This window comes from Pelmatolapia mariae, linkage group LG10_11, assembly GCF_036321145.2.
Source record: "Pelmatolapia mariae isolate MD_Pm_ZW linkage group LG10_11, Pm_UMD_F_2, whole genome shotgun sequence".
In the NCBI taxonomy this organism is placed as follows: domain Eukaryota; kingdom Metazoa; phylum Chordata; class Actinopteri; order Cichliformes; family Cichlidae; genus Pelmatolapia; species Pelmatolapia mariae.
Window position 1 is genome coordinate 8,009,278 of NC_086236.1, and position 26,708 is coordinate 8,035,985.

The 26,708-nt window shown below is 39.7% G+C and overlaps 2 protein-coding genes across 2 annotated transcripts in view; both read right to left on the minus strand.

Moving 5' to 3' along the window:
* Positions 1-760: 760 nt before the first annotated feature.
* LOC134637861 (smoothelin-like protein 2) lies at positions 761-15,226 on the minus strand. The gene is made up of 12 exons (XM_063488390.1): positions 14,764-15,226; positions 10,140-10,206; positions 9,953-10,063; positions 8,136-8,267; positions 5,626-5,835; positions 5,392-5,541; positions 5,203-5,265; positions 5,019-5,076; positions 4,788-4,913; positions 4,587-4,701; positions 2,735-2,886; positions 761-1,127 (listed from the first exon to the last, which is right to left on the minus strand). The coding sequence occupies exons 1-12, from the start codon at positions 15,208-15,210 to the stop codon at positions 1,001-1,003; spliced, it is 1,758 nt and encodes a 585-aa protein (XP_063344460.1). The 5' UTR covers positions 15,211-15,226; the 3' UTR covers positions 761-1,000.
* A 1,984-nt stretch (positions 15,227-17,210) lies between these two features.
* The window catches only part of tlcd3a (TLC domain containing 3A), a 42,628-nt gene continuing 33,130 nt past the window's right edge, over positions 17,211-26,708 (minus strand). Inside the window, exon 5 of the mRNA XM_063488224.1 lies at positions 17,211-25,084. Coding sequence (XP_063344294.1) covers positions 24,770-25,084 — 315 coding nt within the window. The 3' untranslated portion in view covers positions 17,211-24,769. The remainder of the gene's footprint in view (positions 25,085-26,708) is intronic.

Consider the following 26,708-nt stretch of genomic DNA (forward strand, 5'->3'; position numbering starts at 1 on the left):
TTGCACCAAATAAGTATGCCTCTATAAGAAGGAAAACAAAATATTAATAAAGATCTTAAATCTCATTAGCCTTTTTCTCAGGTTAGTTAATCTGATGCTTAATTTCTTCCCGTATTTTAAATCACAAATTAAATAATGAATTAACCTCGGTCAGTTTTACCAGCTACACCCAGGCCTGATTACTGCCACATCTATTGAATCAAGACTTGACTTAAACAGAACCTGTCTGACAAAGTTAGGGACATCGCCGATTTGGAAAGGGTTACAAAGCCATTTCCAAGGCTTTGGGACTCCAGTGAAACACATTGAGAGCCATTGTATACAAATGGAGAAAACTTGGAACAGTGGTGAATCTTCCCAGGAGTGGCCAACATATCAAAATGACTCCAAGAGCGCATCAATGACTCATCCAGGAGGTTACAAAAGCAGTTCTTAGTGAAGGGTGGCACAACCAGTTATTAGATTTAGGGGAAATTACCTTTTCACATAGGGACAGGTAGGTTTGCATAGCTTTTTTTGGATTAATTCAAGTTATCTTTTAAATAAAATTTGTTTGATGATCTGAAACATGTAAGTGTGCCAAATATGCAAAAAAAAAAAGGGGGAAATTGTTGATAATCGCAATATTTACAGCATTAAAGTACAGTATTAAAGTTACACCCCACACACACATTAGCCAGTGTGCAGCCTATTATAAGAAAAGGACATTGCTCATTTGCAGACAACACTTCCTTTTATTACATGTGATGTTTGTGTCCTTATTTGATGTGAAACAGCCACAGGAAACGACATTTTAAGAAATCCACTATAAATCCTGAAGAAACTGTGGGAAGCAGGTGAGTACAGGTACACACACACAGTATAAAACTGATGAACATATTTGTGATTGGCCACAGACAACTGAGACTTCCTGTTAGCTTGCTTCACTTTAGGCTCAAAGTGTTCACAGCACACCGTGGTCAGCGCCGCGTAGGCTTCGGGACGTGCTCTGATTCAAGAGTTATTCAAACTTCTTCAGGTGGTTGTAGAGAGACTGGACGTATGTAAACACACACATGGGGTCTGGCTTGTCCCCCATCTCCAGCATGTCGTCCACCTCGATCAGACGCAGACAGTCAGCCTGCTCTCTGAAACAGAAATAAAGGTGAATAAAACAGAAAGCAGTTCAATAAGCAATAAATGTATTTGCATATGAACAAAAACTAAAACAGCCACTCTTTTTTTAAAGCACATCCAAATGTGTACGACTGTAGATTATTATGTTTTATGAGCAAATCAATGCAACGTAAAATAGGAGTAAACTAGTGGCTGTTGTTGCCAGTGTCACGTTTACATAGTTCAAAGTTGTTTAGGATTTAAGCAAACAAAAAAACCCTCTCACGTAATTTTTTTAAAGAGTTAATAAATGTAATGAATAAATCTCCAGTGGCCACACCTTCAGCAATGCTGTTATTCAAAGGGTGATCTTCACTACACAAACAAAGCTAATGATTTATCAATTATTATTAATTTCATGACTAAACTATCAATTAGCAATGAAAAGTAATCTATTTGTTTGGGTATTAAATTTTCCCTTTTTTTTTCTTGTAACAGTCATCCTGATGCTGAAAGTGATGTTGAAACAGGAAGTACTCATGGGATTCTTGAGAGAGGATGCTTCCCTATGGTAACCAAGGTAACAAGTCCACAAAACAAGTGGAAAAGGTTACATTTTAACCAAAATCATGAACGCACTTTTAGTGCTTAAATTGATACATTTATCTTCTTCTTTCGGCTGTTCTCTTTTAGGGTTCGCTACATCATCTGCCTCCATCCCAACTTGTCCCACCGACCCCGCCGTCTGTCTCCAGATTCTTTCCTGTCACTGTTGCTCAGTATGAACCTGCCCGTGTTTGAATCATTATTAACTGAAAAATTAGACACTTAGCAATTAGCACTGCGTTTGAAAACATTAGCAAAACAAAGGAATCACCACTATGATTTCCTATTGGAGCTATGCTACGTAAATGAAATAAATCAAATAAAATAAAAAATACAAATAAATTTAAAAAAAAAAAGCATTTTTGTGAAAAATTAAAACGTGTAATCTCTGGGTTTAACGTGATTAATTTAAGAACTATAACCTGGAGGATTTTTAGATGATAAAACCTGTAATCCAGAAACCATTTTTTAGAGTGATATTCATTGAGAATAAGGCGATAAATTCCAGTCCAATATTCACTGAGACTCTTTGAATTTACTTCTCACATGTAAGGCCTTAAAATTCAAATCTCCCTTGTGTTTTCTCACAAATTTATGATTTTATATTTCCAAATTATATCAAGCTTTTTTCCCTTAATTATTTTAATCCAGTAAAACCTGAACCATGAAATAATCGGCAGAAAATTGTAATTTTGTTTATCAAGCCTTCTGTAAGTATCAGAATGCATATATTAGTTTTAACTTTTGTAATAATTGCTATATCCAACCACTTGGGCAATTTATTCCTCACAGTTTTTAAATCTGCAACAAACCAAAGTAGGTTAGGGTTAAAAATTACACTGATGACGTAACGTTCTCATAAATTCATGTATCAAATACGATACACTTGGCATTACAGGGTTAAACCTGGTAAATTTAGTTTTTTGTTGCAAGACTGTCACCTCTCCTGGCTTCAGCAATTTATTATTCCACCTAAAACAGACCTTTTATCACAGTGCACACAGTCACTCAGTGGCTCTTCGAGCCAGCTTACTCTGCGGTGGTGAAGGCCAGCTCTAAGTTGTGTTTGCGGTTTGAAAGGTCCAGAGAGTTGTAGTCAAACTCCAGAGGGAAGAAGGAGTGGACCAGGGCGCAGAAGGCCATCCCATCGCTCCAGCTGGACGAGAAGTTCTGAATATCTATGTTCTGAGAGAAAATAACCAGTCATGTGTTTCTTTTTCATTTATTTATTCACTCAGAGCAAAGCTGGCAATATTCACTAATACACAGTATCTCTTCCTGATTAAATTACCAGCCAGAAACCTCAGGAGGTGAAGACCGCCCGTCCATAAAGTTCAATCTTTGCTTTGCTATGAACCTCTTTATGGATACAGCTTATTAACCAAGCTTTCTAGCGGTAGCTGAGAACTTAGCGCGAGTCCAGAGTGCAGCAGCCAGAGGTCAACCACTGGTTTGCCAGGTCCCATTCTGAAGCCTTGAGATTGGTGTTTTCAGATCGGTGCTCAAAGCAGTGTCTTTACTGTCTTTAACTGAGGTTTTGCAGACATGTAACCACTAACCTTGTGACGTTAACTTGCCCACCACTGTGAAACTCACAGTGACAGTGTAAGACCAAGTGACGAGAAAAATTGCCAACCAACTGGTTGTAAGTGATAGGCGGAGGTTGATACAAAAATGATTGCCAAAGCCTCTGTCACACAGATCTATAGATTAGTCCCCAACCATCTGGAAACTCCTGCTGCTAGCGAAAGGTATGTATTCCCCAACTGGCTGGCAAAAATGACTGCAGTCATAGTTTGAATGGAAGTGATGGACTTCTCTAAAACACCGTCTAGCTACACTCCAAGCTGTAGTGAAACTTGAAAAAGTGCAACACAGACCAAAAACGCAGACAATTTGCCTTCCAAGTAAAAGCTCCACTTTTTGAAACATGTTGGTTGCAGCACTAAGGTGAAACTTTTATTTTGAAGATGAACCTTCTTGATTTACAGTTTGTATTGCACTTTTTCAGGTTTTACTATTGCTCAGCTACTTGTTAGTAAGTATTTGCAGACAAACACAAAAAACTAAAGACATCAGGGGCAATCTGGTCGCAATTAATGTAACCACTAGGAAGATTTTTGTGAAGGACCTTCTTTGAACCCAGTTTCACCCAGTGAGAGCCAGAAACCTCCAGGAAATATTGTCAATCAGTCAGGGAATAGACATTTTTCCACAGCACCAGTGGTTGTATCACATCTAAAACCCTCCTGATAACCGAGAAAAAAAGAATCTTCCCATTGAACTTTGTGATTTCCTTCCTCTTTGGAGCTAAGAGTCCACCCAAACACATGAGATATCAATGGAAAGACCAGGATGTCCTCTATTTAGTAGATCAGGACTTATTAGGATAGCTCAAATAAGTCAAAAGATATAGACCGAAAACAAATGTCCATTACAGAGGACATAAATGAATAGGCTGGTTCTCAGGAGGATATGGCGGGCAACTCTGGAACAACCTCAGTAAGACTAAAACTTATCTCCCCCTGGTGGCCGTTAAGAAGAATGCAGGTTCAAGGCATTTCCACAGTTAGCCCAGAAAACAAGTGGAAAGGGTTACATTTTAACCAAAACCATCTTTTCCATCTATCTTTTAGATGTCTGTCGTCCAGAAACCAGTGGGTGACATCATGGTGACTACACCCATCCTTTATATACAGTCTGTGAAAATAACCATCAGATACAGTACTGGAGCAGAATGGTAGTTTTATACCTTTATTTTTTCCCCCAGCTGTCACAAACAATGAAGCTATTCAAATGTTCAAGTTTTAAAAATAATGATAGAAAAAATCATTTTAGTGCTACTAACAGGAAGAGAACAGAAATGTATATCCAGCTTGTCATACCTGATAGCCAATGGTTTTGGAGCGACACCACTCCAAGAGGATCTGTTTTATACCACTGGCACTGGACACGCCAAAGCTCTGAGACCGCTTCAGTTTAGGCTTTGAGTCTTTTGGCCTGTTGGAGACAAACACAGCTTATTTTATGGCAGAAGAAAGAGTGACAAAAGGTGAAAAAGCAGAACTTATTTTGTACTCTGTTACTTTATAGGCTCTGAGTTCATCCTTTCAAACAAGGCTCGCTTTGCTTGAGCGCCATTGGAGCGTGGAAGCGTTTGGGACTTCATCATGTCCTGCTTAAAGTCGCCCCCCACTGGCTTGTTCGCTCGCCTGTGGAGAAACAGCGGATGACAACACGAAACATCAGGATGGAGTTGGATGAAGTTTGACTGAAGCAGCCATTCAGATTAATCAGGGCTGTTGATTACAACTTACTTCTCCAAATTAGGTGAGAAGCCAGATTTTATGATTGATTTGGAGGGAAGTAATTTTTCTGTAAAAAAAAAAAAAAAGAAAAAAGGGGGGGGGGGGAACAAGTAATGAGTAGGATAAAAAGACATAACCAGAGAGAACTCACAAGCTTCTTTTATCTGTTTTAATAGGCCTGAAGAAGTTTTACCTGCAGACTGAGGGAAGCTCACACTTCTCTTTAAACTGGGGCTGGGTGTCTTAAGTACTGGCACTAAATTGAAAACAAGAGTCAGAGTTAAAGGAAGATACAACATAAAAACAAATAACAGGTAAAAATAACTGTAAAAATAATGGAAATAGGAACAGATGAGAAGCAGACGACCTCGGTCAGACTCACCACGTTTAAAGGGATACTCTCCGGGTTTCACTGCAGCGTCCTGTGAAGCTGAAAGGCTTGAAGACTGAACCGTTAAAGCAGACGAAGAAGACTCCGTGTTGGGTTTGGTCATGGCAGAGAGAGGCGAGTGGGGCTTTGCTTCACCGGTGTCTAAAGAGGAGATGAAATAAAGCGTGTTTTAAAAATAGGGGGCCAAACAAAACACCGTTGCTGATACTTCGGCAGTGCACGCACCACGTCTAAATGGATATTCGCCGCGCTTTATCGTCGGTGACTCTGGCATCGAAGGGTTTGGCCCTGAAACCGCTTTGGGATCAGATTTAGATGAAGCAGGAGTGTCAGAGCTGCTTTTGGTTAACACTGTGAGAGGAAGATGGGGGAGAGTCTGAGACACAGAGGCTGACTGATCCTGGGATGCCTGGGGCCTTTGTTCCTTCGCTCCACCTGCACAGATGGAGACGATACAGCATTAAAACAGGAAAGAACCTAAATCACTAAAAAACCTAAAGTGTAAAACACTTAAAGACACTTCTCCACAGCCCTGATCCAGGCCTGACTATAAGCGTTAAAGAGGAAAGTTTTAATTCTAATCTTAAAAGCAGTGTTTTGCATCTTTCCCTCTGAAAGCGACTGAAACCATTAATCAAAATAGTCGCTGAATAAATGTTTGTGAATCAGCTAATTAATAAACTAATTGCTAAAGTTTTAATACATATATGTTACCTTGAAATCAAAATGATTTAACAAACATGACATCTTCTTTCTGTAGAAATGTTTTAGACATAATTGTAAAATATGTAATTCAGACAAAAACTAACTCTTACTTGTGACATTGTAGCATATGCAGGAAAATTTTAGCGAAAAAAATATGTTCACAGTAAAAATATGTCTACATATTATGACGGTAAAAATTAAAATGATGTCTTGTTTCTTAATTTACAGCCACTAACTGTTTGTACTACGGAGATCTACTGTTTTGGATTTTACGGTTTATTTCTGCTTCCATTTTACCGTTTTTTAACAAACTTTTTTTTTTTTTTACAGTGTCGGAGCTGGCTGTGTTAAAATATGTTCAGAGTTTCTGTGTGAAATCATCTGTAAGCACCACATTTTTGATGATCCTTTTCATATTTTGCATGCTGTAAGTGTGATACGGATTCTCTGCTGCAGGAACATTTTTTACTACAGCTGTTCCTGAATGTACCCAGGACTGAGCGTAAACTTAGAGGAGATCCTGCTTTTGCTGTAGCAGCTCCAAAACTGTGGCACAATCTCCCTTTAGAGATTAGACAGGCCTCCTCTCTGCCTGTTTTTAAATCACTCCTGAAAACCCACCTCTTTACCCTGACCTTTGACACCATGTGAGATGTTGGTTTTATTTTTTAGTTTTATTTTAGTTGAGTCTATGTTGTTCTATCTTGTTTTATAATATAGGGCTGTTTTAATTTTTCATGTATTAGGTGTTTTATTTATTTATTTTTGCTGTTTTCTGTTATTCTATTGTTTTTAACTTATTTTCTGTACAGCACTTTGGTCCTGTGCTGGGTATTTTAAAGTGCTTTATAAATAAAATTGGATTGAATTGGATTTACCTGATGATCTATAATTCACTATCTAAATAAAAGGAAGTCGTGTCGTTAAGCTACAGCAGCACAAACTGGCACTGATGTTATTTTTGCCAAATTGCTGTATATATTTCGCTTCAAGCTCTAACGAACGTAACAAGGTGGAAACATCAGCATGTTTGTTGGCATGCCATCATAAAAAGGAGGAAACTATTTTTTGTCAATTATTTAATTAAGTTTTGTGCTAATGCTAGCTATTACCTTTGGATACTTCATGCTAGAGCAATACGCACGAGTAGCTTTCAGTGTTAAATTGAATTATTACCTCTAATCAGCTGTCCTGTTAGAAATAAATGGCAGCCGTGAGAGTAGAATAAATAGATCAAAAGATTAAAGGTATTCTGCAGTGCTGCACTCTTGCTGTTCTACTCTCTCCATCACCCTTTGTGTCTCATTCTTATTTTTAAAATCTTTTTTGTGTATCTTTATCCCCTGCTCCTCTGATGATGTGTCTGACTGAAGTAGGCAACACTCAGCTGGCCAATTTTGAGCACATGAACGATGAAATTACACATAGAGCGCTCAGAGCCTGGAACAGAAAGCGTACCCGTTGTCTCTTAGTGTGACTTTAGGTTTTGTCAAGCCAAGAAAAAAAGAATGGATTTGTTGAAAGTACTGCACCTCTCTGTCACAGTATAGGGGTGTAAAGACCGTCTGATACTGCTGACACGGATGATGCCTCACTCTGTTTTCCTCACTTTGTCGTAGGTGAGTTTGTTTTTGCTGATGAAATCATAACTAAGCTAAAAAAAAAAAGGTGGATTTTGTAACCAACAGAAAATTAAATTGATCCAGGAGTTTGGTGAATATCTACGGACTGTGAAAAAAGACGACACCTCGTCAATGAATTAAAACTAAAGAACTAAAAATGACTTTATGTGTTTATTTTGCACTTCATATATTTCATGGTATCAGCTAAATTGTATATCTTGAATGACAGGTGAACTTCTGCTCTCTGTATTTAAAATCAAGGCCACTTATGCATAGACATTTTCATATTTAATTGAGGACTAAATTCCTCCAGGCGCCCTGACCTGATACTTTTTGTATTATTGGATGGATCTCCATGTCCTGAAGGTTAGCATCCTAACAAATAATCATAAAGAGAAACTAACTGACCTCTTATAAAAGGATATTCTCCGGCTTCGCCTGCTGCTTTAGGTGCTGCAGACTGAGCGGGTTTAGCTGCCTCTGAACTGGCTCTAGTTGTCATGGCCGTCACCGGAAGATGAGGCTGGGGTTCATCAGCATCTGAAAAAGAAAGAATCCGAAGTCCAAATGGAAGTGATGGCTTTTGTTGTAGTTTGTTGTTGTTGTCAATAGAGTTCAGTTCACAACAGCAGTCATCTCAAGGTGCTTTTTACTGTAAGGTAAAGAGCCTACAATATTAGACAGGTTCCCCGCATGGAGCTTCAGAGTTGGCTTTTGACACTGGAAAAAAAAACTGCATTTACAGTTGCCATGCCATGCTAAGGATTTGTTTGATAGCACTCATCTCATACTCAAAACAAGACGAAAATCCAAGAAACTCAGTGAAGATCGAAGGAGAATTTTAGATTTACACAAGCTGGGAAGGTCTCTTTGATTAATTTCTAAACAACTGCAGATTCCAAGGTTATTAGTTCAAAAATTCTATATAAGTTATATGGATGTCCCACCAATGTGCCGAGAGAGAGGAAATTGGTTAGGATGTTCAGGAACAAGCCAGGAACCACCAAGGCTCAAGCCTGCCATGAACATGAAACTGCTGGAATACCAGCACCTCTGTCCACAAAGAAAGGGTGCAGAGAAAGAAGCCTCTGCTCCAAAAACGATGCCTTCAAGCTTGACCCAAATTTGCAGCTGCCCACGTCAAAAAGCCAACTGACTTCTGAAGAAACGTTTTATGGTCAAATGAGGCAAAGATTAAGCTATCTGGCCACAATGACAAAGAAAAGGTGAAGCTTACAAACCTAAGAATACCGTACCAACTTTCAAGCATGGTGGTGGTAGCATCATGCTCTGGGGCTATTTTGCTGCCAGAGGCACTGGTACATTATAAACAGTGGATGGAATAAGAAAAAAGCAAAACTACCTCAAAATTCTTCAACTTCACCTCAAATAAACAGCTGTATAGTTGAAACTGAGTGTTCCAACAAGACAATGATCCCAAGCACACATTAGAGCTGGTTAGCTAAGACTGAGTTCCTTGAATGGCCTCGCCAAAGATCAACCTCAACCTATTGAACATTTGTGGACTATGCTTAAAAACAAAGTCGATCGTGGGAAATCAACCAATTTAAATGAATTTTACCAAAAAGAGTGGTCAAATATTCAGTCGTGAATATAAAGAAGCTTGATGGATACCAAAAGCAACGTGTATTTAACCAAATATTAGTGAGCATGTATGTATAAATAAAAGAACAGATAAAAAAAAAACAGCATTAAAAACCACAAATTACCATGACCTTCTTCCCCAAGATTAGTGTACATAAACTTCTGATCACAACTGTAAATGATACCCTGCAGTGCACAGTTTTAGCCCTCAATTTATGAATTAATTTATTGTTTTTTTTAAACATGCTTGTGCTAATTTACAGCTCAGTTTTAATGCCAATATAAATATCTGCAAGCGCAAACAACATCTGGGTTTTATGGCATGGAATAAGATGCTTAAAAAAAAAAAAGTATAACCAGTGAGAGGAAATGCATTTTAAAATTGGATATTTTGGATACTGTGAGGTACATACAAAACACTGCAAGCAAAATATAGAAAAACATTTGGTTTTGTGGATATCATTTCGGGTTTTTTAGACTTGCATGCATTTACTTTGTTCCCTGGTATTATAAATTGTTTCAACATCAGTGTAGCTGATAAAACATAAAAGCTCACATTTGAGCTGAAGATCATTTTAAATGTCTTTCTGTAAATCCAACCATAGAGGACATGAACTGACCAGGCCTGCTGGGCGTTTCCACAGATGAAGACTCTGAGTTCGGTTTGGCGATGGCAGTCAGAGCTCGGTGGGACTGAGGAGCAGCTTCTGCAGTCTGGGTTACATCAGGGTCTGCAGAGAACAGGAACCCAACAATGAAACCAGCTTGAAGAGTAAAATGTCTGGATGTGCAGGTGAAGCTGCCTACCTTCCTGTTTCTCTTGCGCGGTGGTGGCTACATGAGCGATATTCTTCTCCCCTCTTGCTTCAGTTCCCTGTTTAGGTGAGGCAGAGAAGTCAAAACACCCACTTCTTTTATTTCGATGAACAATTATAAACTAACATTATCATTACTGATGATTTTTTGATGATTAAAGCATTAAAAACTTCTTGGGATTCAATCATCACTTTGAGGGGACGTCCAGTAAAATCATCGTTGCTTCATGTGGCTGTGTTTGTAAGAGTGGAGATATTGGACATTAGCATTTTGGAAAGCATGAGCGGGTGGGATGAGGAGCAAATGAGTCGATCATTTGCATGTTAAACAAGTTATGCAACATATACAGTGTTTATATTGTGTTTATACATTTGCGTTGGTAACTTTACTCACTGGACCTCTCACAGTTTGCTTTTGTTGTGCACAGCTAAAATTAATTTTAGACCTTTATCACTCATCGCAAACTTGTTTGTGTGTGTGCGTGTCTGTGCTCACTTCTCTGGATGTGTGATCTTCAGCTGTTAACGGCTGACAGCTTCTCCTTTAATGACAGCTGTGGCCAACAAACCCGTGTTCCCACTGAGAGGCTATTTTAGATTTTGCAATCAGCCCCTTTGCAAGAGTTTCCGCTGCACTCTTCTTACGTCCCAATATAGCCCCAAATGGATGCTTTGGAAATCAGAGTTAGGTTGAGCAGCTTCAACGGCACCTAAGTATATCAGCACAAAGCTTTGGCCTGTACTCAGTCCACCTCCCACCCCGCAGCCTTTTGCTTTCCAGAGACAAGCAGTGCTCATAACACAGCGTATATATCCAGTCTGTCATCGAGAGGGAGATTAGCACCATGATCATCTGAAGGCTCCACAGTAGCTGCTGTCTGACTCCGTCTGACCCCCGATAGTATCTGTATCCTCTAAATGGGTTTACACCCAACAACCTCCTCCTTAGAAACATGCTTTGGTTAGATACAAACACACAAACACAGGGGTGGCTATCCCTCACAACAAAGAAAATAAAATTATAGGTTCAAACCTCCTGGTCAGCTTGGGCTCAAGCTTGCAGGGGGTGCTCTGGCTTCCTCCCCGAGCCCAGTGATTTACCTGAATTAGCTGAAGGTGTGAATGTGAGCATGAATATCTGTCTATCTCTGTGTTAGCCCTGTGATGGACTGGTGACCTGTCCAGAGTGCACTACACCTCTCAAACAGTCTCAGGTGGGATGGGCTCCAGCCCCCTGAAAACCTAGCTCTTGAAAAATTAACAAGATGGATGAATGGATGCAAGCAATCAAGCTAATGCATTTTTCTTAACGATAGATTATAACTCACTTCTGGAGTTCCACTCAGCTCTATATAGCATTTTAACTTCTTTCAGCTCATTGTTTTGGTTTAACCCTGGAGAACCAATGGGGTCAGATCCGACCCCATTGGTTTTCTAGGGAAACCATGGGGTCAAATTTGACCCCATGGTTTCTCCAGGGTTAATAACCTTTTGATGTTCTCTTTAGTTCCATGTAGCAGTCACTTCATTTTCAACGTGCAGTGAGAGTTACTAACAAGCGGATTCATAGAAAACTCATGCAAAGCATTTTAAAAAGTATTTATTAAGTCTGTGTTTAGATTCTTTAGACATCTTCCAGTCGTGTTGTTTCCAGTCTGCCAGGTGTTTATAGGTACTATTTAAGAAGTTGAAACAGAGTATGAACATCTGGTGTTGACAGCAGAGATTTTCTGCTGGTCACTAAAGACACTACATCTTAAGGCACGTGGCTCTGGCAATAAACAATAACTACTTGAATGACAGCCACTGTTTTCGAGTACAGTCTCTCATCCGAGCGTCCATGGAGCCAGATTTATTTTATCCAATCCTACTAACTGTTTATCCTGGATAATATGAAGAGTGATGGTAGATCAAGCAGATTAAGAAGCCATCTCTGAGGCTGAAAAAGGAAGACTAAGTTGAAAGTGGCTGAAAACTGCAGGTCCTCTAGTGCCCACTTGGGGTTGCCTCCAAAAGGAAGTGAAACCCCATCAATCTCTTTACATCAGAAATAAATAGTCTGGTGCAAAAGAAGGGTTTGATGTTTATAGCTAATTTTAGCTAACTTTACTTGAATAACGAGGCTTAACATTAGGGGCGTGGCCACCTTTATTGACACTGACACTTTGTTATTAACTGCTGCCACTTCTGGAAAAAAAATTCCACATAACAGCCCCCCCCCCAAAATGCGGTAAGTCTGCATATCCATATCCAGAACACAGTGAGTGAGTTCACGTTAGTTACTTCCATCTTTTATATACAGTCTCTTTGTTAAAGTTGAAAATGATGGAGTAAAGAATCATGTGAGATCATTTAAAAACTGGGGGGAGGGGGGGGGGTGAACTGCTGTATGTTAGGCTAGTGGGGGATCAATGTTTGGGAAAAGACCAGGTGACCTCAGCAAACAGAAATGCTGGCAGGGCGAGCACTTTGGCGGGACAGCTGGTTGTCCCTCTCAGGGTGTGTGCTGGAGGAGAGTTTATCCGACAGGGATATAGACGCAATTCAACTTTCCATTAGGAGATCTGAGACTCGGACTGGCGGGGAAAATAAGATTCCTGAGTGATTAGAGGATGTGGATTTATTTATACACCTGTCATCAGAGTGTGCATGTGAGTTATATCGAACAATCCCCCCTCGTACATGCACCGAGGCCGCCGTTGGAAGCGTGTCGTGCAGCGTGCCGTTCTTATTCGTGCCCTTTTCATTAAATCCGCTTCGCCCTTGATTGTGCATCAAGCGATCACTTCAGCGTGATTCTCTTGCTTGCATGTTTGCTGATGTTTATGTGTGCTAGAAAGTTGCAGTTGTTGGTGAGCATGCAGAGGCTCAGAAGAGCTGCAGCTCTCTTTTGAATCGCAAAGCCAAAAATACACTTGCCCTTTGGAGGACCTGCTGTTATAAAAGCGGGTCATGAGGACGAGAGGGCTGAGAATGGGGGGTGGGGGAGAGGGTAAGTGTGTGTGTTTGTGGTGGAGTTAGTTTCAAAAAGGATGATTACACAGAATCTCATTAGTGTTTAAATTAAACTGAATGGTATTACTCTGTTATTACTGGACTATTAACGTGAACCTATTATGCTTTTTCTAAACTTCTGTCATATGTGTTTAGACATATAGTAATAAAGTTTTAAATACTGAGATCAGTGAATGTAAATGTAACCCCTGTGAGCGAAAAGCTCAGGCTTCAATCCGCTCCAAATACTCAATTTCAGGCTGTTTTTTTCTACTCTTGGCTCTCTGTGATATCAGTGACGGTGGATGTCCTAATATGGTCATCCCAGATACACAGCTCTGGCTCCAGCTTTTCTAATCTTTTGTTTGTGAGGGACAGCCAATCAGAAGAAAGCTTAATTCAATAGGATCAATTCAAAGGCTAAACCAAAGCCCTGTATAAGATAAACCAGGATTAATTGAACTCTTTCCCCCTTAAAGACACCTTAGTATATAATCAGTGATAACCACTAGACCTCTGTCCTCTTTACAGTGTAGAGGGCTTACTATAGATCCCTCAGCTGTGTCCTCTTCATGAACAGAGATCAGGTAGGCTTACTTCATCTGATCTTTTAAGGGTTATTTGTTTTTAACACCTGGAAAGGAGCAGTTTTCATGATGCAGTCATGGCTGCATAAAATTATTGTACAGAAATGCAATTTCTGTTAAGAAGCATCCAGTTAAGAGGGATGTTGCAGCAATGCAAAAAGAATTTTGGAAGGAGCTCAGAGCATTCATGTGGAGAGAGTTTGCTTAACAGCGATGCTGGACGGGGTCAGGCGTGCCTGTCATTGAGTTTGTCGACGCCCTCCAACACTAAAAGCTGTCATTTGTGAAGGCAGGTGGCATATAATCGCATTTCAGATGGTTATTTTACTACAGCCTTAAAATACAAAAGCAGATTGGGTTTTTTTTAAGTTTGTCTTTGCCAGTTTTTCTTATTTTAATTTGATGTATGTGTGTTTGTGTGTCAAGGTTAATATTCCTGAAAAAAAATAAAATAAAATTTGGAGGTCAACCCCAAAGGGTCACACTCCACCTCTGGTGAATTTTCACGCACATGGAGATGAGTTGTCCAGCTAACAAACAGATAATAGAACCCATCACCCAACCTTGTTGGTGGAGATACTACAATTGTTGCTGCTCTATAACCTGTATGAATGTGAAGAACCTTTAGGCTAGGGACACATTTCTTGGTTCTAGAACCGTCTTAGTTTGTGATTGGAGTCACCTAATCACCTGTCAGCAGGGTGACAGGTGATGCAGGCTGTAGCATGCAGGTAAATAGTCTATGTGGAGAGAGAAAGGAGGACTATCCTTGAAATCCTGGCTACGCTATATGACAAAGTTTATCTGGATTTGTAAACAATAAGTAGATTAAAGAAAAATCATCAGGCTTTCTGATTTTATGTTTTTGAAGTCTTCACACTCACAAACGTACCCCTAAAATCTTCTGTGGTTCCCTCATGTTGTTCTTTTTAAATCATCTGAGACCACTGCCACTGCTAATTACTGATCTTACAGGGTTGGACATATTCTACTGGGTATTTCTTTATTCAGTAGAAATACAGGCTGAATACTCACATTAATCTCAGCATTTCTCTTTGCTCTCCACGGAGGAGGGGCTGGGGTAGCAGCTTGGCTCGATCCTCCACTGAACCCAGACGCTTCGTAGGACGTGGACTGACCCGGCTGGTTGTTTTCAGAGTTAAACAGACCCTTCTGCTCCTCCTGGCTCTTGGATTGAATTTGTACATGGCCGTTCTCTAGTCTTTGCTCCTTGCTCTTCCCTTTCGCCTCAGTCTTCACCCCTGAGAGACCCTCCACCAGGTGGCTGAGGGCCTCCAGCTTTGCCCTGAGCTGCAGGTTCTCCTCCTGGAGTCTGGTAACCGCCTCAGCCAAAGGTCCATTGGAAATGCACATTTCCTCAATCCTCTGCTCAATGCGGTGCTTGAAAGCACTAACGTCCACGTGCACCTCCCTTACAGCGGCTTCCAGCGTGGCCTCGAAGTGAACGAGAGCCTCGTTCATCGCTGCCTCCTGACCCCGCTCTGTAGCTTCATCCATGGTTTCTTCAGCAACCCTCAACGCCCCTTAGTTTCAATCCAGAAACGGGGCCTCAAAAATCTCTAAAGCAAACCTTCAACTTCTCCTCTACCCCCTTAAATTAAACCAATCAAATAAGTCTGCACTCTCTTCTCACTCCTTATAATAGTGTTTCAAGGACATCCGACGTCTTCCATTAAAGTTTTTCCAGTAAAGTCACAGGACGTTTCAAAAGGAGGTCGCAGACAGACTCCTTTGACAGCAACTCACTGAAGTCCCATCAAGCTCCATGGAGGATTTCTCTCAACATGCGTGTTCTCTTACTCTTCCCTCTCATCTGGCCAAAGCAAGAGCAGAGAGTTGTTATTTATAAGTCATGGAAAACTCGTGCACAATGACATCTTGGAAAAAGAGATTATGTGTTGCACGGGCAGATCATTTTCTCAGTGCGAGTAGGAGATGATCAAATTAACCTTTCAAAGGAATTCAGTTGAAGTGGCAAATGATTTTCTGCCACCCTCCTCCGTGGCAGGGCATCTACTACTGAATTTTCCTGGACGTTTTACCCTCCCGCTGGCCCTGCTGCCCAGCGTGGTGTCTGAGCTAAAATGTGCCTCTTCAGATTGGGAGCAACAGGTTTGTGTCTTTATTTTCGGACATAAAGGGGGCGGGAAAACATGAAACAGGAGGAGGGGCCAGAATTGTTCAAGTGTTTTGTCTCTGGGGGGGTTGGCGGTGCTGGTGGGGGTGATCAGGGTCCTCATTGGTACATTTTTAAGGTTTATGAAATCATAGTTACTTTACAGTAAATAAAAAATGAAAGGATAATAAGTCACAAGTAATTTTATAATTTATGCTTATATATTGTATAATGTAGCTGATATGAGAAAAATGCAACATTTTTTAAAATGTTTAGTCACAATGAGCAATATCCCTTAAACAGCATGATGAGCTTACAGGTAGAAACTCATCAGGGTTTTTTTTGCCTACGCTAAATTAGCTTTTTGAATTTTGTGACTTTTTCTGTGTAAACAACTTGCTCAGACTAAACCTGTCTTTCTGACATTTAAGCTTTCTGCAGTTTTTATGCTATGTTGGCAAAAAAATGTCAAATATAACTGTCACACTGTCCTTCCACTGATAGCTTCATTGGTGTAAATGACATTTTCCGGTTGTGTAGTATCAGTTGTTTTTAGAAAGAAGAGAAATAAATATGCACATTACTGCACTTTGAACTGTGTTTTTACCATTATTTTTATTATATTTTTTTTAATATTGTATTATATTGTAATTTTGTTTTTATTTGTCTTCATTGGTGGAATTTATGGGCTGATCCAGCCTGTACAAATACAACCTCATACTACCTCAAACTTCATCTTTTTGTTTGCCATCCCTTCAGATATCAGAAACAGTATACGAAAAAGAACTAAAAGACTCCTGAATCAAAATCTGTGACGAAAACAGTAAGTGCGATCAATTTCTAACTAAAAATAAAAAAAAACTAAATTTTTTTTAAGCCTAATTTAAGTTCAAACTCAACAAGTAAAATAAAAAAATAAATAAATAAATCATATTTTACCCACAGTTCCATAGATGCAGATTTTATGTCACAGTAAACTTCAAATTAAAGTCATTTTAGAAAATGTCCCAAAATCATTTAAAATTATTATTATTTTTTTTTTAAAAAAAAAAGGCAATTTCTTATGGTATTCTGTTAAAATATCTTTGATTTCTTAACAGTGGTAAATAACTTTAAATGTAACTTAATCTCCATAGACCCCACATGTAAAGAAGCATATAAATTATGCTTTTTTTAAAGAAGTCCAGCTTTAATGCCTTAATGTAGCCTCTACAGTGCAACTCCAGCAGCTCAGCTTGAGCCAGCAGCACCTCTGGGTGGCCATAACTTTACACTACAACAACATAACCAAGAATGGGCAGAAGTAATGTCCAAAAAATAAAGAATAAAGCAGAGACTTGTTCAAAACAGTCTACCAAATCAAATTTATTGAATTTTAAAGGGGTGCTCTGAATTCACAAGCTGCAACAATACATGACTCCTCATATTATCTCATAAAACACTCCAGTCTCATTTTCAGATAGGAAATTTCCTCAAACCCCCCCCAAAAAACCAAACAAAAAAACGAACGGTCACACTACAAAAAAGAAAGGGCAGATACATCAATCCTGATATATATGTATGAAAAATTAGAATGTTATCAAAAATAATGCAGGGCAGGAAGTGTTAAAGGTTGTGAAAGTGCTGCATTTAATCAGGAAGGGCGAGTGATATGGACAGAAAGATTTCAATCCAAACTTCTAAAACAGACACATCTCGCTAAATCGATGGAAACACTGCAAACAAACTTAAGCCTATGAGAGACATTTGAATGGTTCAAGTACTAATGAAATGCTATAAAATGCTAAATATTAGATTATTTATTACATAAATGCCATAGCTTCACCAGGATCAAATAAAGTGTACTGAAGACATGTCTATATATGTGTGGTGGTTTGTTTCAGATTGTTTAAAGTGAACCTATTATGCTCTTCCATATTTTCTGTCATGTATTTTCTTTGCTCATAACATGATCGAAGTTTGAAATAATTAGGTAAAACAGGATCAGTTTTGCTTTAAACATTTGGTTTTAGATTGTTTTTTTCCACACCTGGCTGTGTATGATCTCATTAGTGGACATCCCTAATATGGTAAGTAAAGAAGCCCCACCCACTTGTGGGAGGGGAAAAGTTCATTTAAAGGGGCAGGAAGTATCACTGCTCAAGAGCCCAGTATACAACATATACTAATTATTTTGAACCTTGAATCATGCAAAGTAACTCGAGAAGAACATAAGAATAGAAATACAGACGAGCATCACAGGCCAACTTTATACCTTCTGAAATCTTGCTTCTATTAGATATGTCTTAATGATTGCTGTGAAGACCAAAAATAACTGAAATATCATTTCTCTTTGAGGATGACAACAACAAACATGACAAATACAGCCACAACCTATAAACACTGCCTGCCATCTTAGCTCTTTTTTTAAACTGAGTTTTTATGGGTGTCACAAATAGATTTTTCACAAGGCACTGGAGACCAAGTTTGGTTCACTGTCCACAGATCAAAATCAGTACCAGCAACACAGTTTTCCTTTTTGCAGTGCTCAATATTCTAACCCGTTCAATATCTTTAAGGTTAAATATATTTTATTGACATCTCATCAGAAGAAACAGCAAAATATTGTTTTCTAATGTTAAATTTACTCCCAAATCCAGCACACAATCTTCATCTAAATTGATGAGAATATTTGGTTAGAATTTAAAAACCCATCATAGCTTTTAAACCAACAGTTTATTTTAAACCTCCTCCAGCTCCAGTCAGAAAGAGAAGGTTTAAACCTGATATATGGATATGTGAGACTAAAGAAAGCAGCAAACTACCACATCCTCTGTCACAAGACCTGAAGAGACCCCACTGTCCTCATTTGTATTTCAAGAATCCACAACTTTGACCTTTAAATAACATGAACATGACAGTAACATAGAAATTGGTCGCTAAATTCTCTTTAAATAACAAATTAGTAGCCAAAGCTAAAGTATTAGCATGGAAACTTAACAGTTTGCGAAAAGACATCTAAGGGTTAACTTGAAGCTTCAATCACTCACAGTCTACAGCCACTCAATATTATAGCACTGTTGTGTATGTTAAATGATTAACATGGAGTATTCTGTCTCGAACAACAACATTTAAAAAAAGAAAAAAAGAAAAAAAAGGCAGCTATTACTCAGCATTATGTAGGACTTTGTTAGCTTTTATCAGCACTGGCTTATGCTAGCATAAGAACATTAGCCTATGCCAGTATTTGCCTATGCTATCACTAGTTTATGGTGGTTTATGCTAGCATTACTTTAAAAAAGCATTAGCCTATGCTAGTGTTAAGCTATGCTACCCCTAGCTTACAACGGCTTATGCTAGCATTATTTTATAGCAGTGTTGTCTATATTAGCTTGAAATCATGCTTACCATCTGCTGCCACCAGCTTATAGTGCGTTCCATTGTACTTTAAAATTAGAAGTCAGAATTTTCAGCTGGCCACAGCACCCTGACATCACATTATCAACTTGGGAAGTCTGAGCAGCCCCAACAGGGCTGACTTAACAATCCAGGGGAATGTAAAAAGTGATAAAACTATGAAACTTTTAATTGTTGTACATAGGTGACTCACTAAATAAATCATATGCAGAGCACTGCTCAAACTGTATGCATGAAAGTACAGCAGTGGTACATTTCCCTGTATTGCTATTGAAGTATGATTCTACCTTACCAAAGAACAACACAAATCCTTTTTTTTGTCTTGCTGTTATGACTTTACTACTGGAAATGACATCACTCCCAGCTCAGACTTCCAAGACAATAGAACGCACTATACTGGTATTAGCCTATGCTACCACTAGCTTAGACGAGCGTTAGCCTATGCTAGCATTAGCCTGGTCCAGTGGATCCAGCGTTGTTCAAAGGTGGATTAAATGACCATATTCCGAGTTTAACCATAGAACAGGTGTTCCAAGGTTAAAATACAACCTTACATATAAGAAGTTAATATGATTTTTGTATTAATGTGTCCAAACATAACATTAGCAATGACTTTTCAGCCACTGTGCTAAAAAGATAAAGCACATTGCTCCCAAAAGGTCTAGGGTCACTCCAAAATGCTTTTGTTTTTGAAACAAAGTACCTTTGTTGAGAATCTTTAGGCTGCTTTAAAGTCGCAAAACAGCCAAAGAGAAATAGCTTTCTTCTGAAACACCTCAAGAGTATTCTAAGTCAATTGATTCACAGTTTGTATAAAACAGAAAAGCTGAAAACAGCTGCCTTGAAAAGAACAGAAACAGTTGAAAAGTTGTGGGAAAGCAAGAGGACAAGTACATCAGTGTCTAGTTTGATGAACAGAAACGTCTTGCTTATGTAATTATCAAGGAGATTAAAATGATAAAACCTTGCAGTTACACTGAAGTAGAATTAGAACAGCAATGCCTGGTGATTTCACTGAATTTTGCCCAGAGGTTAGGGTAAGCAATACCCTTAACTCGGGGATAACCACTTTGATTTCAAGCAGATTGCACCTGGTGGGAGGCATCTATTAAACATCATTAATAATTTATGACTAACGGGGGTCAATTGTGCTTTTCCTGATTTTCTGTCATAACAATGGTGCTCATGTTAAATGTTGTTCAGACTTTTTTTTTTTAAATTTACCCTTGAATGTTACAGAACAAGGATGATTTTGAACCGTGAATCATGCAAAGCTACTCTGGTGGAGCCCATGAATAAAACTATGGAGCTAAAATTTAGCTTTTCCCTTAATTAACAAACTGATCCCAAACTTCTGTCCACTTTGTGTGAACGCAGAGGCTTTCCTTCAATAAATCCCAGTGTTGGTGAGCTTATAGAGAGGACGGCAAAATGGGAGGTTAGTTAGGTTTTTAGCTGGGGTGACATGTGGGTAACTTTAAGCCATTAAGACAAGACTGAAAAGAATCTGACTATAGTTACTGCAATCAGTCTTCGGTTTACCAACCCTTAGAAGCTGAACTATCACAAGCCATGTCAGGAGGCATAAATACGAGAAAAATCTAAAAAGGAAAACTGATGCTTTGACAAACATCACGTAGGAAGAAACAGCACACTGTGATCCTCTTCAGAATCAGTCTCATAGCTTCGTCATCTTACAGTAAACCTCTACATTACACACACGGTTTCCTAACAAGTTCATCAAACCCTGAGCAAAGAGGATGAATTTATGGTCTTCTATAATCAGAGCCTACTGAGTGATAGATGTAGAAAGATATGCATTTATACTACTCATGATTTCATGTGGCAGTGATGCTCTCAAGCAATGAAAGTAAAGTGGCTTGTTGTCACCTGGCTATGAAAAAACAAAAATAAATGAACCAATAGGGGATGAAAAACGGTTAATAAAGGATTTGAGGTGTTGAAATTGGGGTCAATTTTACATAAGGATACTGGAATGTTTATATATTTTAATTATTTTAACATTTTAAAACATCTTTCCCACGCTTTCAAAACTAAGACTGAATTTTATTAGTGAAGCCACTAAACTTCAACATCCTGTTGAGCAGAGAGGCCAAATCCAGGCCAAAAAAAAGCTTCAGAACAATCTTCTAAAAGTCCTCTTAGGAAAAAGTCAACAAGATGGCATTTATGCAAGCTATGAAGACAGGCTCAACTTTAGGGTATCACACAAAAACCCCAAACAAAAAAAAAAAAAAGCACACTTTCCCACAGCAAGTTCTTTCTGTTCTGTCCCCTCCTCCAAACACAAGAAAACAAATGTACCTGTCAGTTTTTTCCGCTACATTTCGGGGAGGGTGAGGTCACGCTGGCTGAAAACTTGAGATATTTAATCTCAACTGCACAGCCTTCAGAGTGGACAAGCAATGGATGGGCCTGACAGCAGAGGGCGGCAGAGAGGAGGTGAGGGCTCATTCTGCTCTGCTAGCTTCACAGCAAACCAAGAGATGGGGCTGAGTTCAAATGAATGAAAGGAGCAGAAACAGTGGGACAGTAACTTTAAGTAGAGTGGAACTTATTGATTATAACTGCAGTGAAAGTGGAGACTTTAAACCAGCTGTTAGACTCAAGCCCAGTTTATTAATCTCAATCTCAGAGGTCATCCCAGAAGCAGACCAGACACTGAGGACATTTAAGTGGGGAAGAAGATATTCCACTGAGACGCGTCTTCTTCAGCGTAGGGTGCTGAAACAACAACCTCCTATTATTAACACCTCCTTGCAGTGTAAGAGACTAGATGCACTCCATTTTTTTGTGCGTGAGAGTTGTAAAGTTCTGAAACCTGAATCTGGGATAAAAACATCCACAGTTCTGAACTGTAGTTCTGTCTTTAGCATGAATATAAACACCTTGTGTGTAAATAACATGCTGAGAAGCGGGGTTTTACTTGCATAGAGTTAAGGTAGCCCAGACTCACTGCCTTAACTGGGGATGGATCTGATTTTTTGGGGATTTGGAGAATGTTTAAACCCTCTACGTGTAAAAAAAAAAAAAAAAAAACAGCCGATAAACTGATATCGTAATTCTTTTAATACTATTAGAATCATCAAAAGAGAAAGTGGGAGAAATTCAGCTGAAAGATGCAGGAAAGCAACACAAAGAGCGAGGAATGTTTGCAGTAACAAAAGCACCCTGACGCACTCCAGCCAACCTCGACAAACAAGCCCATCATTCAGCTGCCCGGCTCGCCTCCTCTTCCCCACACTGCTGCTCAGCTAACAGGCTTCTTCTTTAGCTCCCCCCCTCACAACAAGTTGTGATGATCAGACTCACAGAGGGAAAATATCTGAGCTGTCATGCAGAATGTGTTTCTAACACGAGCAGTCACTTTGATCCCATCAATAATCTGGGCAAAAGAGAGTTCAGAAGCTTTCTGTGCTCCAACTTGTACTACTGTTACATTATGCTTTCTCATTTATACAACAGCTTGGCAGAAGCTGCCAAAAAGAGGGAGACAACAATTTAGATTTTAAAGCAAAGACACAAAAACTCTGGATTAACATAAGGCGGTTTGCTGCATGCCTGTTAGCTGTAAGCTGCGCCACGTTCCATTTAAATGGATTTTTAGTGAGTTTTGATTCAGCTCTAATGTGTCCATGTGCACTAAAACAAACTAACAATGAATATGAAGTTATTTTTAATCATTACGCAATTATAAATAAATAAAAAAATTAAAACAACTAAGACTCAGTAATAAGACTGAAATGTAGAGCAGAGATAAACACAGATTCCTAGAAAACTGTGCAAAAAGCACATCATATGAGGGATGGATGAGCTTGATATGACCTGATGTTAGTTCAGTTATACATGCACCAACATTTGTTTTGCATAGACTGAATTTACAGGAAACAAAAAAGGACATTTAATGCATAATACGCAGAATTCTTTGTTTTCTGATTTGATTAATTCGTAAAAAGTTTCATTTCTTTCATAATAACTGGAATTTTGCACAATAAAATGATCCTCTCTATTCTAGTCAAGATATATATTTAATTTAAGTGATAGTTAATGTAACTCTAAAAACCCCTATGTGATGAGTGCAACCCCTGATACACAAGTGCATATAAATAATCTGAAGTATTTGTTTGATTGTTTGTGGTTTGTTTGGCCCGGTGAGCCACACCCCTCCATTTATCGCTCTGACCTTGCCCCTGAGTTCAGCTGGGAGCCGCTTGACCTTCATCGGGCCTCATGGTACCTTCCACATCACCCCATCAGACTGGACTGAGTGACGTTGAGAGGCAAAAAACAGAAGCATTGAACAGAGGGGCCCCCCCCCCCCAAAAAAAATCATACCTGGCATAAAGTTCAATGGTCTAATCTTACTGTTCACCTCGGTTGGGGCCTGTTTCTTTTTTGTCTTTTTTCTTTTTTTTAAATCACTCACTGGAAGTCCTTTCCTGTCCACTCACACCTTACCGTCAACCTCAAGTTGAACAAATGTCAGGTTTTCTTTTGAATTGATCCAACTTTTGTGTCAAGAATCATAACTGGTGAGAAGAGCAGGGCGTGTAGCAACAAGGGAGAAATAACCTCTCATTTGGTTATTTCCTGTTTTACTTTGACGATCTGGTGTCTTTACTGTCCTGCATTAGCTTTACTTCCTCTCACGTCTACCCCTTTTGTTTTCTTTAAGAAAAAAAACAACAACAAAAAACCCTGTGTGAGAGAGGGCCATTTCTTAATCAATCATGGTGTCAAAAATAGTTCCCTACAGATAATGGAAAACTAAAAACCTGAAAATGAAGGGTGGAAACACTGTGATGAAAATGACAGTGTAGGTAATGGCGTGCACTATGAGAAACTGGTGAAAAGTCAGAGGCTATCACATTAACCAGGTAACGATGTAGCTGCTTGGTGACGCGTATTCCTCATTTCTTATCTCTGCTAATACTGCCTGAACTTCCATGCCGCCCACCACAGGCCCCAATCCTTGTCACCAGCGTGACAAATAAAATGATCTGAAAAGAAATCCAACTATATGACATGTTACTCTTAAATCAAAACCAGCCATAACACCCACAAACATACACTGTAACAGGCCTTTCCAATCAGCAGCTGTAAACAGTAGGAGTAAGGATCATATCTCCTCTTTAGTTTCTGGTACGTTTGCTCCACATTTCACTCGCAGTGCAGCAAACATGATCTTTTTTTTTTTCCTTCTTCTTTTTTTTCAGTGCTGTAAATGTATTCAGACACAGTGAAGCACTTCAGCAAGATCCAGGCCAGAGTCACATCCCAAAAAAAATTAAAATCACTAAACTTCAGTAGTAGAGTTAGATTGGAGGTGGAGAGGTCCACGTAGGCAGAGGAGTTGGTTGAAGTGTGCGGAAAATGCCCGGGAGTTGTGGAACGAGAGCAGGCAGTCCTGGTGTACTACAGTACGATGGTTGGGCTGAGCATTAGTAGCTGAGTGTGTGGCTAGAGCGAGCGGTCGTGGTCCGCGTATCAATCATCTTTTGAACTGTCAGTGACGGCGGCGGTGTCGGCCGTGGGAGACGAGGCCGGGCTGCGGCTGCGCTGGTAAAGACGGTAGCCCTTTCGGCACAGCAGGACGAACCAGTAGACCTGCGGCGCCAAGATGCACGAGTTGCCCAGGTTGGCAGACAGCGGCAGGTGGAAGGGCACGCTGTAGAGAGGGATGCCGTAGTGACGGCCGTACATCCAGTACATGAACGGGAAGAGGGCGATGCGGCACATGAAGAAGGTGAAGAGGACCATCCCGCCATTGACCTTGTGCAGCCAGGAGTCCTGGAGGCTGAGCTGGAGGAGAGAAAAGAGAAAAAAGGGAATGGCAGATGAAGAGATGCGTTCAGAGAGCACAGCGAAAACATATTTTTGCAAACTTCAACTGTTTTTGATGACTCATCCACACATATACATTTGGGTCTGTAAAAAGCAGACCTGTGCTCTAATGTGAGGCCAGAGATCTATCAGAGATTACCCCAACTTCCTCCCACAGTCCAAAGACATGCATGTCAGGTTAACAAGCATTTCTAACTGGGGACGCACTGATCTGATGTGGCTGTCTGATCCTGACTCACAAAGCTTAGTGACAACGAGCTGATCCACACCTGATCCATTCATTTCAGTTGCTTTATGACATCACACATCAGCAGCAGCGGGAGTGCTAACGTAACATGGAGGAAGCTAACAGCAAAGCGACAGCAGCTTGGAGCTACTTAACTCTGACTATATCAGTGGCTTTTATGACCTCCCCCAAGGAGGTTAGGTTTCAGGTGGATGTTCGGTATTCTGCCTGTAAACATGGTAGTTTTGAATGGATTCTGATAAATCTTTGTAGGGGTGTAGAGTGGGGTCATGTTAACAGTCTATTAAAATGTGGCCTACATCTGCAAATGTCTTGAAGATTAACTTCATGATTTATTGATCAAAAATGGCCAAAAAGCCTTTAAACTATGATTCATACAAGTGTGGTGTGCACTGTCAACATTTAGAAAGTAGTGTATTGAGTTTAAAATGTCCTATTTGACCTCTGACCTCTCCTTAAAGGTCAACAGTTTGATTCAAAAGTTAAAGTGATAAAAATGCTATTCCCTTAAAAGTAAACACTGCCCAGCAAGCTGCTCAGCAGAGGTTTGTGTTTGTTTATATATTTGTGAAGGTTTTCATTTATGTGTCAGTCTGTGCATGTAGAGCTGGGGACACCGAGGCATTCCCAAACCAGATGAGACATGTAATCTCTCCACGGTGTACTGTGTTTGCCCCGGGGCCTCCTCCTGGTAGGACACGCCCCAAACACCTCACCAGTGTGACGCCCAGGAGTCTCCAGAAGCCCAAAGGAATTAATAGCTCAGTGAATTTATATTCTTGGCGAATTTCATTTTCTTAAGTTTGTAAAGTACCATTTACCTTGAGCCTCACAGTGAAGATTACTTTAACTCTGGCAGATACCTGAATCCGAAAAGGAAAAAGTTGTATCGGGACATCTTTAATTCTAAACTGGCTGTAGGTGTGAATCGCTGTCTGTCTCTGTGTTAGGCTGGAGACATGTCCAGGAAGTACCCCGCCTCTCGCCCTCAGACAGCTGGGAGAGACTCCAGAAAAGTTGCTTCAAACTGTGCACAAGTGGGTTACTGTAGTTGAACAATGCAACACTTTTTACTCAGTAACATTAACAGCATTTTGGTGTGATGCATATTAATTATTTGTGGGATTTCATGCTTCACTTTTGTACCCTAATACACTGAAATGGTTTTAACAGTCTGGCAGAGGACCTGAAAGCAGAGAACTTAAAAACTCTTTAGCCATGCTAATGACTGAGCTTGCTTTATCGACATTATATACTATACTTTTAAGCCACAGTATCTACTTAGTAGTTTTAATTTATTATTCTGCTGCTTAAATCTTTTGATACATTTCATCC